The sequence below is a fragment of the Mauremys reevesii genome, linkage group 5 (genome assembly GCF_016161935.1).
Source record: "Mauremys reevesii isolate NIE-2019 linkage group 5, ASM1616193v1, whole genome shotgun sequence".
Lineage (NCBI taxonomy): Eukaryota > Metazoa > Chordata > Testudines > Geoemydidae > Mauremys > Mauremys reevesii.
Window position 1 is genome coordinate 61,092,013 of NC_052627.1, and position 16,848 is coordinate 61,108,860.

A 16,848-nucleotide genomic window follows, 5' to 3' on the forward strand; every position below is an offset into this window, starting at 1 on the left:
TTAATCTTTTGGTGAAATGTAATGGAAAAGAACAATTGAGCTATTTAGCACATACACCCAGTTGTTCCAATTGAGGAGTCTAAAAATAATCACCCTAAAAAAAAAAGAAAGGATACAAGAGCCAGTATCAATTCACTTTAAAGTCAGTTGTGAAATAATGATGATTAGACAATGTCAGAACTTCAGACATGAACTTTCCTCACAAAGGACAATGGACATCTCAGTAGTTCCTTGAGGACACAGCTTTGCCAGGTGGGCTCCAGGGAGGAGGGGTTTCATCCTCAAGGATAACCTGGAGCTTCTTTTGTTTTTTCTCAATCTGGTCTCTCCTTTCTTTCTTTTCCTGAAATTAGAGGCAGTTGTGTCAGAGAAGTACTGTGCCAAAGGAAAATTAAATAATTACTATTTTACAAAAGATATTAGTTGAAAGTCCATGATGTTTCATGGGTACAATTCATAAATTGTAAAAAAGATCAAAATGGCTGAGAACTTAAACAATGGCTCATAACAGACTACAAATCCCAGCGATGATTGAACCTGGAGATATTTTAAACAAAAAGTGCTCTCTTCACCCTGATTCAGACCGTGTACACTTCGTAGTGACACAAAGTCTGAGCGACAATCCTGGAATCTTATTATACAGAAGATATAGAGGTAATGTTACTGTGCAATAGGGAGTTGTGCTTGGAAGCTCATCCTAGCATCCCTTATAGAAATACAGCTACACAGCATGAGCAGTGCAACATCTATGCTACAGACTTACGTTTCTCACAGGTTCAGGTGGATGCTTGGAGCTGAGCTATGCTGTGCACTACCCAAACACGGAGCATGACATATAAGGCATAGCAAGCTAATTTCTGTATTTATCTTCAATTGACTATTCACATCTTAATGCCTCAAATATAGGACTCTTGAATTCCAATATTAAATACTGTTTTCAATAAAAAAGGATGGCATTTGATGTCTATACCTTTCAGTGCTTTCTAAATTACTTGGGCACTATGCTGTAATAAAACATGTTTTTTAACAGTTTAGCTATAACAAATCTCTATCGTTTTAATGTCATGCTAACAGTGTCATAAGGTTCTAATGACTTTTTTTAATAGTTTCAAACATAGCATTGGGAAATTAGAACAATGACGTTGAGCAGCATGTTTGCAAAAATAATTTCAAGTTATGTGAAATTTTTAGTTTGTTCCTTTGTAAAATATTTATAATTCATTCTGCAGAGAACTTTGGTTTTCAACAGAAGTTTCAAAATGGGCAGTCAATGAATTCCCAAACTCTGACTCCTTCTAAAATGCTTTTTGAATTAGGGATGGGCAGTTTGGTTTGGCCAGATTCACAACTAATTATTCCACTGAAATTAATGGAGAGATGCAAGGAATAACTTGGGCCCAAGTGATAATATAAGCTTTGAGGTTCCAGACTAGTTGACTTAACTTTTGCCTCTACAACCTGCCGCTGCTCTCTTCTCCCCACTCCAATGCAAACCTTCACTTGACTGACAAAGCCTGAGCTTTTTGACCTTCAGTCAAGCTGCAAGTTACTTCTTTAGGATTTTCTAAGGGAACGCTGTAGTGGTTTGAGGAGGAAAGAGTTTGTACCGTCAAGGCAAAATTTTATATTCTTGTTGAAATAGTGAGCTGCATACGAGTTTAGGATGGGTACATAGTCTAAAATGGAATAAATATATGATTAGTGCACACTGTTTGGAATATATTCACACATACTGCAGATGAATTTCAGAATTAACTTAATTGCAGTCACTCTGGAATCTGTATTGTTTGTTTAAGGAAAAACCCAATTGCACAGCATATACTCCAGGATGAGCATTAAAGCTGGTCTGGGCAGCTAATTAAGAATTTCTTGATGTTTCAGTTCCTAACCTTAATTTGCATTAATGAATTTTTTTTATAGTTTGAGTGTTCTTGTTTTTGTTTGGCTGGTTTTTAAAGAGAGAATTTGATAAGCAGTTCCTGCCAAGAGAGCCCTTCTGCTATCATCTCTCCCACCCTTCGAACACGGCCATTTGCACAAATAGCCCTCACCACTACTCACAACCGCATGAGAAATAACTTACCAAAAACCTTCCTCCTCTCCAAATAATAAATAAGAGGGTTGTGTGCACACAGGTGTTGTGGGAAGCATACTCAGAATTATGGAACCGATACAGTAAGAAACAAAATAGCAGCAGCAGCAGCCAGCCATATATTAAATAATATTTGTTTCAGGGACCCTGTTTCGGGGTAGGTTTAAACTGCAGCTGCGAGTGAGACTCCGAGCCTGGCAGACAGACTTGCGCTAGCAGGGCTCGAGCTAGAATGCTAAAAATAGCAGTAGGGATACTGCATGTCCAGAGGAGACTTGGCCTAGTCACCCAAGCTCCAGTCCAGGGGGCTGGCTGGACTTGAGAATCTGAGCTGCTGGCTGAGGCTCAATGTTCACATTGCTGTTTTTGCACACTTGCTTCAACAGAACTGAGACAGTGCAACTTTTCTTCATTTACAACATCTGACAAGACCATATCCCATGGCAGTGTGGTTGCAACATAATGATTTTGTTTTACACAGTTAATGAAGCATGAGGGAGAAAAATAAAAGGAATAGTAGTAAAGCCCATGTTTCAACATTGCTGAGCACTACTACACCACTACTGGGCTAGATTTCCAATAGATTAAATTTTCAAAACAAGCCTCAAAAATCTGTAAAATCATCCGAGTTATTTTCCAACACAAAAAATAACAAATCTGTAAAACCCATCTAATTCAATTTGCCACAACTCCTAGAGTATATAAACGTATAAGGTGCATCATGAGATGAATAATGTTAAAAACTGGGTTTTTAGCAGTGCTAACCCTCAGAATAAGGGCCAAGCTTCTTAGAGGATATGTAAACTGGCTATACTATCTCCAAGAGCTGTAGTTTTGAAAGAGTGCTTACTTGAAATCTCACTACTCACCAGCTAGAACCAGGTGTGGTCTCAGTATATATGCTTGCAAATATTGTAATATGCCTACATGCATCTCTTAATCTATTTCAGGTATTGAGAAGACTCCATGGTATAACAAAATGGAAATCAAACCACTATTGCTATTAAATTGAGTAGCTAAGAGGTAAATAATATCACAAAAATAGAATTTTAATTACTGGACTAACTGTAGGGGAAACTTAAAGTTATCTTTTTCATGTTAGAGTTTTAGAAGTGTTAATAACAAAAAAAGTCAGCATCTCCATTTCTAGAGTTTTAAATTCCAGGATGGAAAAAGTCCTGTCCACACCCTTCCCTTGAGATAAGCATGCACACAATCAGTGAACTCTATGCCACAGTATGATACTTCATTAACAACAGAATTCCCTGTTCTATTCTATTTTTATGTTTTAGAAGTATTTAGAGAGGACTTTTAAATTCCTGTTTTGTGCTATCCATAAAGGCTGCCATTTGCTCCATGAGCTGAAAGATTTAATTAATTCTCAAAACTATTTTCCCCTACTGATTGCTAGTGGGAAGAATTAATAGATTTTCATGACGTTCCTTGTCTTCTAATAGAACGCTTTTTTACTTATTTACCTTCTTACAACTACTGACACCAATAATCTGGGTACATACAAAAATCCTCCTAGTTACCTAGATAATAAATTGACAACTTGAGTCACACAAGCGTTCTTTCCCTAAATTTATAAAAAGTGAAAGCTTTACATTCTCATTGTTTTTATATAAGCCTAAATACTGCTCTGGCCAGCAGAGCAAGGATGAACAGAAACATTGGCTGATGTGACCTCCAAAATACAGAGACTTGAGCCACAGCCAAGGGCAAGATTTCAGAAAATGGACACAGGAGATGTGATGTGGGGTACAATCTGCTCCCATTCAGAAGAGTAGCAACAAGCATGCCAGTTAGGACCCGATCCTGCAAACACTTGCACATACTCAGCTTTAAGCATGTAAGTAGGTGCTTCACTTTAGTGGGACTATCTGTTTGCAGGATTGATGCCTCAGTGTGCTGCCAACAGCATCACCACAGGTGGTGGTGGGGATGGGGCAGAAGAAGCTAGACATTCTCCTAATCAGCAAATCATACCCTTTGAGAGCACAGGGTATGTTCCTGTGCATTAGCATCTGTCTCGTAGGGTTCCCCTGAGCGGTAGTAAAGCAATCTTGACTTGTTGGTTTTTGTGGGACTGGAAAGGCTCCTAATGACTTTTTCCTACAATAGCACATCCGAGGTCATCTCTTCCTATCAAATGGAGGCAATCTCAATCTTCAATGTAACTGTTCTTATTGATTTTGCTTTATACAACTCCCCATATTTAAAACTGTTTCCTTGAATCTAAATGCACTCACTTTTGCAGCTGGCGCTGCTTCTAGCCTTTGCTGGTTCTGTGCTGTGCTGAGTTGGCCCTTCAGAGGTGGCTCTTCCTGACAGTGAATGGGAGAAGAGAAGACTGTACTTTCACTGACTGTACAATGCAAAGAACTCTATGGCGCACAGACAGGGAGACTATATCCCGTGTATGCCAGATGCCATATACACTGCACTGTTAAGTGATTTGCTAAAATAACCCTCAGAGGAACTGCATAAAAAGGTATACTACTGCCATCACCTGGCCACTTTCATAACATGATGAAAAACATTGAAGATTATAATTCAAAAGATATTCACATGCATTATTTGTTAAAAAAAACACACAAGGATAAATGTAGTAAAGTGTGAAAAAATATGTTTACCAGCCATCTTTCATATTCCTCCATAGCCCTTTTATCTTTTTCTTCTCTTTCAACCTGTTCTATTTCTTGCTGTCTTTTCTCTTGGATTTTTTCTGTCTTCTTTTGTTTTACAAATTCTTCCTTTTTCTCATTCCTAAATATGGAGAGAAATATAAGATACTATTCACTGAATTAAAAAAAAATGCTGCAAATGTGACTGGTTAATCAAACATCGTGAACAGTGCCAAGAATTGACATTTATGTCTATTGACAAATTTGATAACATGGTTTGAGGATAAACTACAAACAAAGCTTAAAAAAAATCTTCAAAGGCCACCCACACACGCACAAACCCTCTGAACCATCAAGATATACACATGTATAAGCTGCATTGCCCCTTAGTGTTACTGAAATCCTTGTTCTTCCTTCTCCCTTTCCTCACATTTGTGTCATCTCTAAAATTAGACTATAACCTCTTCAGGAATCAGTCTCTGTAAAGCACAATTCTTGGTGACATTAGAAAAAAAATCTATGCAGCAGACATGTATCTCATGTACTGGTGAATATTCCTGGTTTGTCCAGACATTCGTTAGATTTCCAAGAAACACAATAGACTATATAAAACCCCAAATTGTAGTTCCTGCTTTTTTAATCCTGGGTTACTAATTAAGCATGGGATTGGTAGTACAAGGTTCCATGCTATCCAATATACCTCACTTTTGATTTGCAACATTCATACTTTTCAAATCATTGGCCTTTCTTGAGAAGAGACTTTCAATTTAGCCGATTGAATAGAAGCTGTATGGCAAGTTTTATAAAGTGGACAAATAAGAACGAAAAGCTACCACACTCACATTTGGGAACAATAGGCCTGACCCTGTGAGGTGCTAAGCACCCTTCCCTCCCACTGATTTCCGTGAGAATTGAGGATCTTCAGCCCCTTGCAGGTTCAGGCCCTCAGGCCAAATATTCCCTGCAAAATGATTAGACATAGGTGCTGGCCCATACACAGTTATGTAACTAAATCCTCTGTAGCAGTACCATTTATCAACGGCAGACATGCTGTCTCGTTTCTTTTCTGCACTAGCTTCCTCTTCTTTCTTCTTCTTGATTCTTTCAGCTCGTTTTTCCTTTCTACTTTGCTCTCTTAGATATTCTGCTTTCTTTTCTTTCCATTTTTCAAATGCCTAGAGAAGACCCCAAGTTCATTAGCAAAGTTGCATAACATCTTTGTTCCAAAACTTCCCTTACGTTATAGATATTTTTTCTTTCCTACCCATCCCCCTTTGGATTGCTCATTCACAGGGTTTTAGCTCCACAAAAGATACTGCTACAAGGAGCAAGAAGAATTTACTACTCCCAGCTCATTAGAAAAGCCTTTCTGCTGCCAACATGTTACTCCGTTGATTAACTATTTTATGTATATGGAACAAAGTGTTTCACATTAAAAAAACCTAAATGTCAATAGAAAAAAATGTGTGTATGTGCATAGGATGAGAGATTAGCCCCTGCTACAAAGAAGACAGTCTAGACATGAATTCTCCCAAAGATTGGGATATCCAGCTCTAGGGGTATGGTTTGGGTTCATCTATTGTTGTTAACTACATTTTTACTAAGGACTCTCTTGAGCTAAGTGTCTGTCAGGTATAGATTTCTCACTGCCTTTTGAGCTTCTTCTTTTTTCTCTTCATTCTGTTCTGCTGCTCTCCGTTTTTTCAACTCCTCAAGCTTCTTTTTTTCAGCTAGTTTCTTTTTTGCTTCTTTTTCTTTCATTGCCTTCCAGGCTTCAAAAGATGCAATTGCTTCTTCTTTCTTGGTAGCTTCTTTCTACATAAGAAAAGTTTATACTTCAGAAAATGTTGCATTTCCTAAACTCTCAAATGTAGTGTTAGCCAAAGAAATAAATGAAAGAAAACTGACTTGCAGAAGACATTCTAAATCAGTGGTTCAGTTGTGATTTGAACTACTGCTCAAGCATGACCAATTTTTGTGACCTATAATATGAGGCTGTTTTCTACAAGACTGATAGATATAAAAACTACTATGATTCACTTCTGAAGACTGTGTATAAAAAAACATTAGTTCTTAAATAATAAATTCTCTTCATTTTTTCCTAAGGAAAATGAATATAATATAATTGCATACATGTTGCTTTAAATGTAGATGCTTACGTACAGCTGAATATAGAAGAACCAAGACAGAGCATGAAAATCTTCAGACACATGACTTTTTAAATTTCATTGCTGAAATACAGACTATCCCATAATCATCATAATAAAAATACAAAGGTGGACCCAGACTGTTGGCTGCAGTCAAGAAGCACAAAGTGAAACATGAAGGGAGCTGCAAAGATAGCTTTAATTTATATGACATCCAAGAATTCTAAGGATTCAGGGAAGCACCAGCTACAACCCTCTTTTCCCTAGCCACACTCCCATGGCAGCCACAAGGATCAGGACATATAAGAGCTATTACATCAGCTCCATTCCACATAAACTGGAGCAATCTTCTTGTGCCTCGCTATGATGGATTTAGAGATGCTTGTTGATGGTTGAGTGGTTGCAAAGTGGCCCCAATGAAGGGGATTTCCACTATTTCATTTCTGTATTTCTTTCCTTTTTTAAATACACCACAACAAATATTGTAATGACATTACTTTACAGAGTGGCAGCTGGCTAGCTCCCATTTAAATCAAATATTTAAATTTAAACAAACCTTTTCATTTGCGTTCTTTAAATTTTCTGCTTTGTTCCTTTTAATTCTCTGCAGTTCCAGTAGAAAGACTCTTTTCTTTTCCAACCAATCCTATAAGATTAAGGAAAAAGCTGTAGCTGAAGAGTTTTAAGCAGTAACTAGATCTTGTACCAAAAAGTAACTGAGTATTATTGATAAAGCAACATCTGGTGTAATGACCATAGGCAATGCTGACAGTATTTCTGTTTTCATATATAACAATCATCATCATTTTATATATGCAAACTATTACTATAGCAATAAGCCCATTTGGAGGAGTGAGGTGTCATTTAAACCACATTCTGAGGATCTGCAGCACAAAAAAATATTCTGATCAAAGGTTTCAACTTTTAAGAATAAAACTTAAAATAGAGTTATTAATTTCTTAACAAAAAGATTTTAGTATGGAAATAAAAGAAAGAGAATGTGAGCATGGAAGGGCAGGAAAGAAGGAGGAGCTAACTGGTTGATTTACCTCGAATGTTAAAATCTTGGGGTGGGGGTGGAGGGATGGGAGAGCAGCGCAATACAAATGACATAACACTACGTCTCAAAATCTTCAATAGGGTGTCAGAAAAATAGTTGTTGGGGAGCAAAGGAAGCATCCCCATGTATACATGTACAAGAATGAGCTGCAGCTACTAAACCTTTTAATACAAAATATCTACAACCACTATTTTAAGTTTCCCCTGGGTGATTTTTGTTTTAAAAGTACAGAATACGTTTTAGCCATTTAGGATCTATAAGATCCCAAAATTTACTAAAAAACTCTAACCTATTATATGTTTAATTCAGAAATATCTGCAATGAAAAGTCCTCAACCCATTGACTTCAAAGACTATAGACATCCACAAAGTTTTAGAAGTGGGGGAGTGTTTTCAGGATCAGGGTCAAATTTTGTACATTTGTTCATGTGTTTAGTATGTTGTACTGAGAAGCTAAAATATCTTAATGAAGACTATTTGACTTTAGAAAGTGGGTATGAGTCAATGAACACAAAATACTTGAGACAGCATGACATTTAGAACCATTAAACTGTTAAGTTAAGTGAATATGATTTTCCTTATGCTGAAATAACTTATGATCAATAGACGGCTATGACCACAGTTGAGATTTATGCTCATTTTTACTATAGAGGGCAGCAGAATTCAGATAGATTATGCTGCTCCAGGGAAAAATTTAAGATCTGACATCAAGTTCTTTTTACCTTTCCCATTAAATGTGCCTTTGGAACAGAAAATACAGAGAAAAGAATGTATAGGATACATATTTAAAATAAAAAACAACAAATATAATAATGGAGATCATCTATTGTGTTTAAAAACATTTTGCCACAACAGTAAGAGAGAGATAAGTTTGTTTCTTTCTCATCTGAATCCACTCTTTGTAGTGAAGCATAATTTTTTAAGAATAAAAAAAAGTCTTGATTTAAGAAAGGTGCATACAGATATTGAGTACAATTAACAGGCTTTATTCTTATTGGTAGGATCTTCTCATGCAGGCTTTTGATATGCCAAAATTTACCTGATAAACAGCTGCTCGTAGACTATCTGCTTTGTCAAGCTCAGCACTATATTTTTGTAAGTGTTTATTGTCCAAGACCTTTAATGTTCCCAAGTATTGAGAAGATGTAGTTGTAGATGGAGGGATGGTTTTCCCAGCTTTCTTTAAGTATGTAGAGGACAGAGACCTGTGAAGCATCAATTCATAAATATATCAAAATAAGCTTTCAGTTTCTTATAGTGGATGCCAAGCAGAGCGCCTTCTCATTGAAGTTACATCAAGATATTGCTTATAATCCTGTTTTCACAAGCTTATATCTTTCGGGGACGGAGGGGAGAGGAGGAGACAGCCTGAATTGTCCATTTCTGCTTTCACATGGATTTTATCACTACTAAAACAACCTGCAGGACCTACAAAAAATCTGCTAGCCAACCCAGTAGAGAATGTGAACTCCACAAAACACAATAATTTCAGTTCAAAAGTATTAGAAGCCCTATATGTTTTAATCTAACAAGAACATGTTGAGACAGGTACAAACTGTTACTCCTGAGGGCATTCTGTGCCAAAAATTAAAAATGCTGCAAATGTTATTTATCAAATAAATGTGGAGGCTCCAGCATGGCATTGGGGAGCACAGGCCACTGGCTGCACAGACGTGGGAGATCACTGTGCAGCTTCCCCCTGGGATACGGACTCAGCGGTGAGGCTGCACCCAACCCTGATACAGAGCAAGGACCGGACCTGCCCCAGAAACACCCCAGGGCCCTGCCCCTCTGTGCCAGATGCACCAGGTGTGGGCAGGCAGGCTCAGCAATGCAAGATCCAAGTGTGGAGGGGCTTAGTGTGGGGGGATCCAGGTGTGGGTTGAGAGGGTTCTGTGTGGGGCAATCTGGGTGCAGGTGGCTCAGTGGGGGGACGGGGGGGAATCTGGATGCACAGGGGCTTGTTCGGGGTTTCCGGGTGCAACGGTAATGGGAGTCTGCAGGAGTGTCCAGGTGAAGTGGTTGGGGCTCAGCTGGGGTATGTATCTGGGTGTGCCTGGGATAGAGCTTGGCGGGGGTGGTTGGGCGTGGGGGGGGTTTACATGCTGGGGGAGTAGGGCTCAGTGGGGTGGGGATCCAGGCACAGCTGGTTGGGGCTCGGTGGGGTGGGGATCCAGGTGGCTCATTGGGGTGGTAAAGGAGCAGGGGTGGGGGATACTCGGTTGGAGGGATTGGGTATGAGGGGGTCTGGATGCACAGGGGTTGAGTGGATGGGGAGACCAGCTCTCTGTACAAGGATCCCTCCCCCTGCAGCTGAGGAGCGATGGGTGCAAGAAGCAGAGGGGGGTGAAGAGTTTGCAGAGATTCCTGCAGCTGGGGGAGAAATCTGGGGTCTCCGGACGCTGTGCAGGGGAAGAGGAAGTCACCTTTTTGTCACCCTGCAAAAAATCTGCACCTCCCCTCCTCCAGCACCCTTCCACAGAAGGCCAGATGTTGGTGACGGGGTGATGATGGGTGTGATGAATGAGTGGCCAGTGTGTGTCGATCATGTGTATCTTACCTTTCGGAAGAGATCATATCAGATGGGATCAGATTGTAAACATTGACATATAAGTATTGTTTACTTACCTGCTTGATGAAGAAGGTCTCACTTTTTGTGAAAGTGTCTCCTTATATTCAAATTCTTTCTAACAAACCGAAAAGGAAAAATAAAATTATTATATCTACCGTCAAACAACAAAACCAGTTCTGCAGAATATACTCTAGAAATGCTGTATCAGAGGCTTCATAAAATACAGGAGTGCAAAATATTAATGCAAGGAAGGTGAACAAGTATTTTCTGCCATTCTTTGTGCTTATTATAATCAACAAAATGTAGCCAACATGAAGTCCAGCATGATCTTATAAATAAAGATCAAAATAAAGTATACCATAATCTCCACACAGAAACATCACTATTTAGTCGGGATTACATTTTAAAAGTGTCTTAATATAGAAAGAGAAAGTAGATAGTATACAGTTATTATTCATTACTTGTATTACCAGAGTGCTGAACAGTCCTAGTTATGGACCAGGACCCCAGCATGCTAGGCTAAAATAGAACAAAAAGACAGTCCCAGCCCTAAAAAGCTTTCAATCTAAGTATAAATATGTTCTCTTTTTGCCTTGTACTATAGCTAACACTTACTATATGCATTATACAAATCACTGGTGTGAACAGCACTTAAAAACATCATAAATTAGACCTTCCGCTGGTATATTAACCTCAACTGATCTAAGCCAGTTTATACCCCCCTAAAGATCTGACCCGGTTTATTTTAAATTCTAGACGTGGATTTAAATAAGGCCAGCAAGCCCAAAGTTTGGTACCTTTTATTTGTTTTTAAATATTCATTGAATGTATGTTCCCCTCATCTTCTCAAAATTGATGCTATTTTATAACAGAATCAATACCAGAAACCAGGCAGTAATGGGTGGCTTCTAATATTGATTCTATTATAAAATAATATCTGTACATATACAAGATGGAACCAACAAGTTTCATATGGTAACTTTTCACTGAAGCTTCCAGGACGTTGTTATAAATTATGATACGAAATTATATGTTTAGAAGATACCTTGTCCGAGTCCTCTGAAGTGCTCACTTCTGCCATGTCTTCAGATTTATCATTCAGTGACATTTCCTTTATGCCATCAGCAATGAATTTCTCTTCCAATGTTTGCAAATTTTCTTCAAGCTGGTAATCACTTGACTTCTGTAGTTTCTTAGTTTTCTCATACACTGTAGTCATCATTAGTTCTATCACAGATGGGGATTTTCTGCCATTATTCTCCAATTTCAAATCCCTGCAGTCATCATCTTCTGCTTGATCCTGGCCTAAAGTAAGTCAAAAAACCAATATGGGAGATGAGAAATGAGACATCAAGAGATGTAATTTTTAAGAAAAAATGTCTATATGGTACTTAGAATATTCATGTATGAAAAAGCTTATTAAGCTTGATACAAGACAAATTATCTTCTGTATACTTTAATGACTTACAAAAATATACATAAAAATCATATTACAAGTTAATATTACTGATGCAACAAATGTATTTTTTTTATTTTAAGGCAAGTAGCAGGAGTTTTGAGGTAAAACAGTTCAGCAAAACCTGTAAACTATTAGTCACCTGATCAGATCCAGACAAGTTTCTAACATACAAAGTAACAGCAAGAAACATTTGGATCACATCAAGAGCTACTCTGGTGTTCACTGAAGTATTACGGAGGTTTTTGCAAAACAATGGCAGAAAACACTTTGTATGCTATTTCTGACTCATACAAATTTTCCCCTTTGGAACAGGAAAATTTTGCTAAGTAGTTGATGGTGGTTTTTTATGCCAGACTTAAAAAATACAAATCAAAGACTAAGTGTATGCCTAACTGGAATAATCATTAATTATCATTCATTTTAAAAAGGCTTTAAACGAGTATTCTTAATGTAATTTACACTGTGATAAATATAGTATTTCTATACCTGTAAAACACAAAGACAAATATCAAGAGAAGCCATAGTAACTCTCAAGTTACATTCCTGTGCACATTTTTGGTGGAATTCTGAAAGGAGGAAGTGACAGGGAATTAGCTACAAGATCACTGCAGCTATGGCAGGTGGGCTGGGCCTACAATTTGGAGAGTATGATCTAAAGACAAAGAATTGGAGATCTCTGTATCCTATAAGGCTTCTATAGGGTAACATTCGGACGAGTTCTAATTTGAAGGTGTGAAAGCTAAGTCACTGGAAAGTCCAGCTTACTAAAGAGAACTCTAATTGTGCACAATTTCTGCATTATTATATAAACACGTTTCTGTCTCCTGTGGTTAAGTAAAGTTTGCATATTTTATTTGCAGATAATTTCCAATTATAGGTATTAAATGAGTTTACAAAAATTAAACTGCAACACTTGCCATTGTCCTATGGAGTTAGTGGACAGGGCACTGGACTGCAAGCTGGGACACCTGGTTCTATTGCTAGCTCTGCCACTGACTTTGGACAAATCACTTTACTTCTGTGCCTCAGTTTGGAAGATGGAGATTACAGTACTACCTTCCCATAGTGCTTTGAGATCTCTAGTTGAAAAATGCTATAAGACAACCATTATTATTGTGATATCTTCCTTGCTAGATCAGACTATAGCACTCCCTCTTAGAACCATTCCACTTGTTCCCTTATCTACAGACTACAGTATCAAGTTTACATTTCTCATTTTCTCTTTCAATGCCCTGAACAAGTCTGCCCCAGATTAAATCTCAGTATTGTTTGTCTGTCGTAACTGTCCTTCTTCCTCTGTTCCACAGATGCCCTCATCTTCACTAGTTCATCTCTTCCTTCCATGCATGGAAAACCTCTCCAATCAAGCACAACAGGGCTCACCATCCTCTCCATGTTCAAAGCTGTCCAAAAGACTTGCTTCACCATAATGCCCACAAGCATTAACTCACATCAAATGTATTCTTCAACCCAAGAGTACAAATTAAAATATAGATATTACATGACACTTACCAGTCATCCCTCAGTTTATATCCTTTTTTCCACCCTTTGTCCATCTTGTCTACATTGTAAACTTTTCAGGGCAAGGACGACTACCTTTTATACACATTCTACAACACACAGCATAGCGGGGCCTCATTTAAACTCTATTAATTTCTTCTATGAGTCCGCCTGTGCATCTTATCTATCTGTGTCAGTCTTACAGATTGTAAACTCTTTGGGGCATGGATTCTCGGTATGTTTGTGTCTTGTACAATGCGGAAACAAAGTAATATTTATCATCCCCATTTAAGCAATAGTAAACAAAAATACAGAGAGGATAAGTAACTTGAGCAAGTTCACAAAATCAGGCACAGAATGCAGGCATTGTAATTTCCACAAGACCATCCTCCCATTATACATGAAATGGTGACCAACAGTTTATCTAGTCAGTTGGTAAAATAGATCTGTGCCTGGAAGGGGTGAAGGAGGATGAGGGAGATTTGAAGGCAAATGGAGATTATTAATTGAAGAAAGTGACTAGGTTGGAACGGCGAGGGAAATTCAGGAGCAGTAGTTTAAGCAAGTCTCGAAGATGTTTAGACAGTGTTAAGTACACAGAATATGAGCAAAGGTAGGAGCTCATTTCTCAAACTTTAGTCTGTCTCCCTAAAAAGAATGTTTATCTAGTTCTTACGTATCATGCTTTCTGACACTATTCAGAATTGCTTGTAACAAAGAACCTGCAAACAACATCAGTTATGATTTCAATTTGTTAATGTAACTATAGTAAACTTCCAGAAGCCACCTTAGGTTATCTCAACACTACACACCACTTTGAGCAGTGTGAAGTGTACGTGTAGCTACACACTCCAGGAAAAAGTAGGCTGTGCCCACACTGAGGTGTGTAGCTACACGTCAGTGAAAGGCTCTGGCAAGAGGGAGGCAGCTGGTAAATCCTGATGCCTCCCCGCTGCCAGAACCTTCCCCCCACTGGGGGGAGTCTTTCCATGGAGGGGAAAGGCTTCAAAGCAGGAAGGCAGCAGGACATTACGCTACTAAAAATAGTAATGTAGATAGGAAGGCTCAGCTTGGGCAAGTAGAAAATGTGTAGGGTATGTATTCACATACCTAACCACATCCTTTCGGTATGTCTTCACTCGCCTAAGTCATGCCCCACTGGCTACACTACTATTTATATTAGGGGGGACTATATGGGTATGTATACTATAGGCCACCAAAAGCAGTGTGTAGTGTAGATGTAACCTTATTGATTACTCCTCTGCAACAAACTGACACCAATAATACATAATAATACAGGGGAGATGCATATTGTAGCTAGTCTCAGATTTCTAAAATAAACTTGGGGTTGGATCCACCTCTATCAATGGAAACAGACTACACTGACATCATGGACAGCAGTATCAGGCCCTTAAAAGTTACTTATACTAAGCAATTCCATTATTTCACTGGTTGCACATATTCAAGTATAATGCTTCTATATGAAGTATATTGATTTCTACCTTTTGAAGGACAGCCTTCGCCACACATTAACAAACTGGAGTCTCCAGATATTTCATCAGCTGAATGAAAATGAATAGGGAATGGTGGTGGAGAGCTTGTTAGCCATGGACCCTGAAAGCAGAAAATGACAGCATAAGCAACATGAACAATTCACACCAAATCAAAATCAGTTAACTTGCTTTAAAACATAGTTTTCTATGCAATATTTATTTAAAGTTCCTTAAGAAAAATATGGCTACTGTTTAAATTAAAGGAGATGTAAAGGTAAACAAACGGATTTTAAAAAGAGTGTAAACTCACCACACATTAAGGTCAAATCCTGCCCTTAATAATGAAGTCGATGGCTTGTCTATACTGCCCCACAGTTTGGACTATAGGGGTGTCAAAAGAAGTGATGTTAATGCAAACTAGGAACCTTTTAGTTGTGCCTGCAACCAGGGGCGGCTCTAGGCACCAGCAAACCAAGCTGGTGCCTAGGGCGGCCAAATCTAGGGGGCGGCAGGCTGGGCCGGTGGACCTGCCGCAGTCATGCCTGCGGGAGGTCCACCGGAGCCGCGAACAGCGGCTGGACCTCCCGCAGGCATGACTGCGGCAGCTCAAGCGGAGCCGCCGGACCCGCGAACCGTCCGCAGCCGTGCCCGCGGGAGGTCCGCTGTTCGCGGCTCCGGTGGAGCTCCCGCAGTCATGCCTGCGGCAGGTCCGCTCGTCCCGGGGCTCCGGTGGACCTGCCGGGGGAGCTCAACCGGAGCCGCGGGAAGAGGGGACCCGCCGCGGGACCGAGGAAGGGCGGCGCAGCACACCGCGCTGCCTGGGGCAGCCTATTTTCTAGAGCCGCCCCTGCCTGCAACATTCACACAGGGGAGAAACAGAACAGGACTTTGGTGCGCATTACTAGTCACACCCCCTTCGTCCCAAATGTGGAGCAGTAGACATGGCCAAAGAAGAGCAAAGATGCTGTCAGCTGTACCTTCTGCCATAAGAATCCTGCAGGCACAATTAGGCACTTTTCCAATGGCAGGACACAAAAACAAGGAGTAGTGTTCAACCTGCTGCTGTTCCTCTGAATACTGCTGATAAGTAGCATATATACTAGTCAGTTTGAGACTCAACATAGGCCACTACCCTTCCTCTGTGGAAAGGTTCTGCATGGTGACATGATAACTGCCTAGGTGTACTGCCTAGAGCATTTTTCTATCTTATGGAGGAAGGATCCTGTCCCCTCTGACCTTCTTTCCACACCATCATCCACCAATTTTGAGAAAACAAAATTAATGCAGTCATCTTTAGGTCTCTGTTCACAGCATAAAGAAATCTTTACATACAACTTATTAGTCATGTTACATTGGTGAAGAAAAATGTGCATGAAAAGGGATAGAACTTTTTTATAACAACATACCTCTAGGCTTGGAAGGATTAGATTTTTACTGGTAAATGTCAATTTCACTTTACACACACAAATCCACTAAAAATATTTACATCAATAATAATAAAAATTTACAGATAGGTAAAGTAAAAAAAACAAACAAGCACTGCTGTTATTTGTTTTGTATATTTAGACATATGATGTTGACAATTTATGTTTTAATGGCTATAAAGCTTTAACTTTCTGAACCTTAAGGTCTACTGTCAAATAATTACTGTCTAACCCCCAACCACATTGTCTGGCTCCATCCATAATTTCCTGCAACAGTGAAAATTTAAATAGCTAAATACAAAAAATTGCTTAAAACCCATAATTTTGCAAAACCATGAAAAACTAAAATCAATAAAAATTGGAAAAACGCTTTAAAATAAACACTGATATTATCCATTGAAATTATAAAAAATAAAGATCAAATTCTGCCAATACTACATACCACAAATTCTGCCAATACTAATGACCTATAGTT

General features: G+C 39.0%; 1 protein-coding gene across 9 annotated transcripts in view; it reads right to left on the minus strand.

Annotated features, from left to right (window-relative positions):
- The window catches only part of MAP9 (microtubule associated protein 9), a 25,082-nt gene continuing 8,234 nt past the window's right edge, over window positions 1-16,848 (minus strand). For 6 of the 9 annotated variants that reach the window (XM_039541513.1, XM_039541516.1, XM_039541515.1 and 3 more), the window contains exons 6-15: window positions 14,959-15,070; window positions 11,543-11,802; window positions 10,554-10,612; window positions 8,965-9,130; window positions 7,423-7,512; window positions 6,367-6,534; window positions 5,749-5,894; window positions 4,729-4,861; window positions 4,345-4,419; window positions 1-343 (exon numbers count right to left, since the gene is read on the minus strand). In XM_039541513.1, coding sequence (XP_039397447.1) covers window positions 221-343; window positions 4,345-4,419; window positions 4,729-4,861; window positions 5,749-5,894; window positions 6,367-6,534; window positions 7,423-7,512; window positions 8,965-9,130; window positions 10,554-10,612; window positions 11,543-11,802; window positions 14,959-15,070 — 1,332 coding nt within the window. In that variant the 3' untranslated portion in view covers window positions 1-220. The remainder of the gene's footprint in view (window positions 344-4,344; window positions 4,420-4,728; window positions 4,862-5,748; window positions 5,895-6,366; window positions 6,535-7,422; window positions 7,513-8,964; window positions 9,131-10,553; window positions 10,613-11,542; window positions 11,803-14,958; window positions 15,071-16,848) is intronic. The other 3 variants (XM_039541512.1, XM_039541519.1, XM_039541517.1) reach the window with 3 other exon arrangements.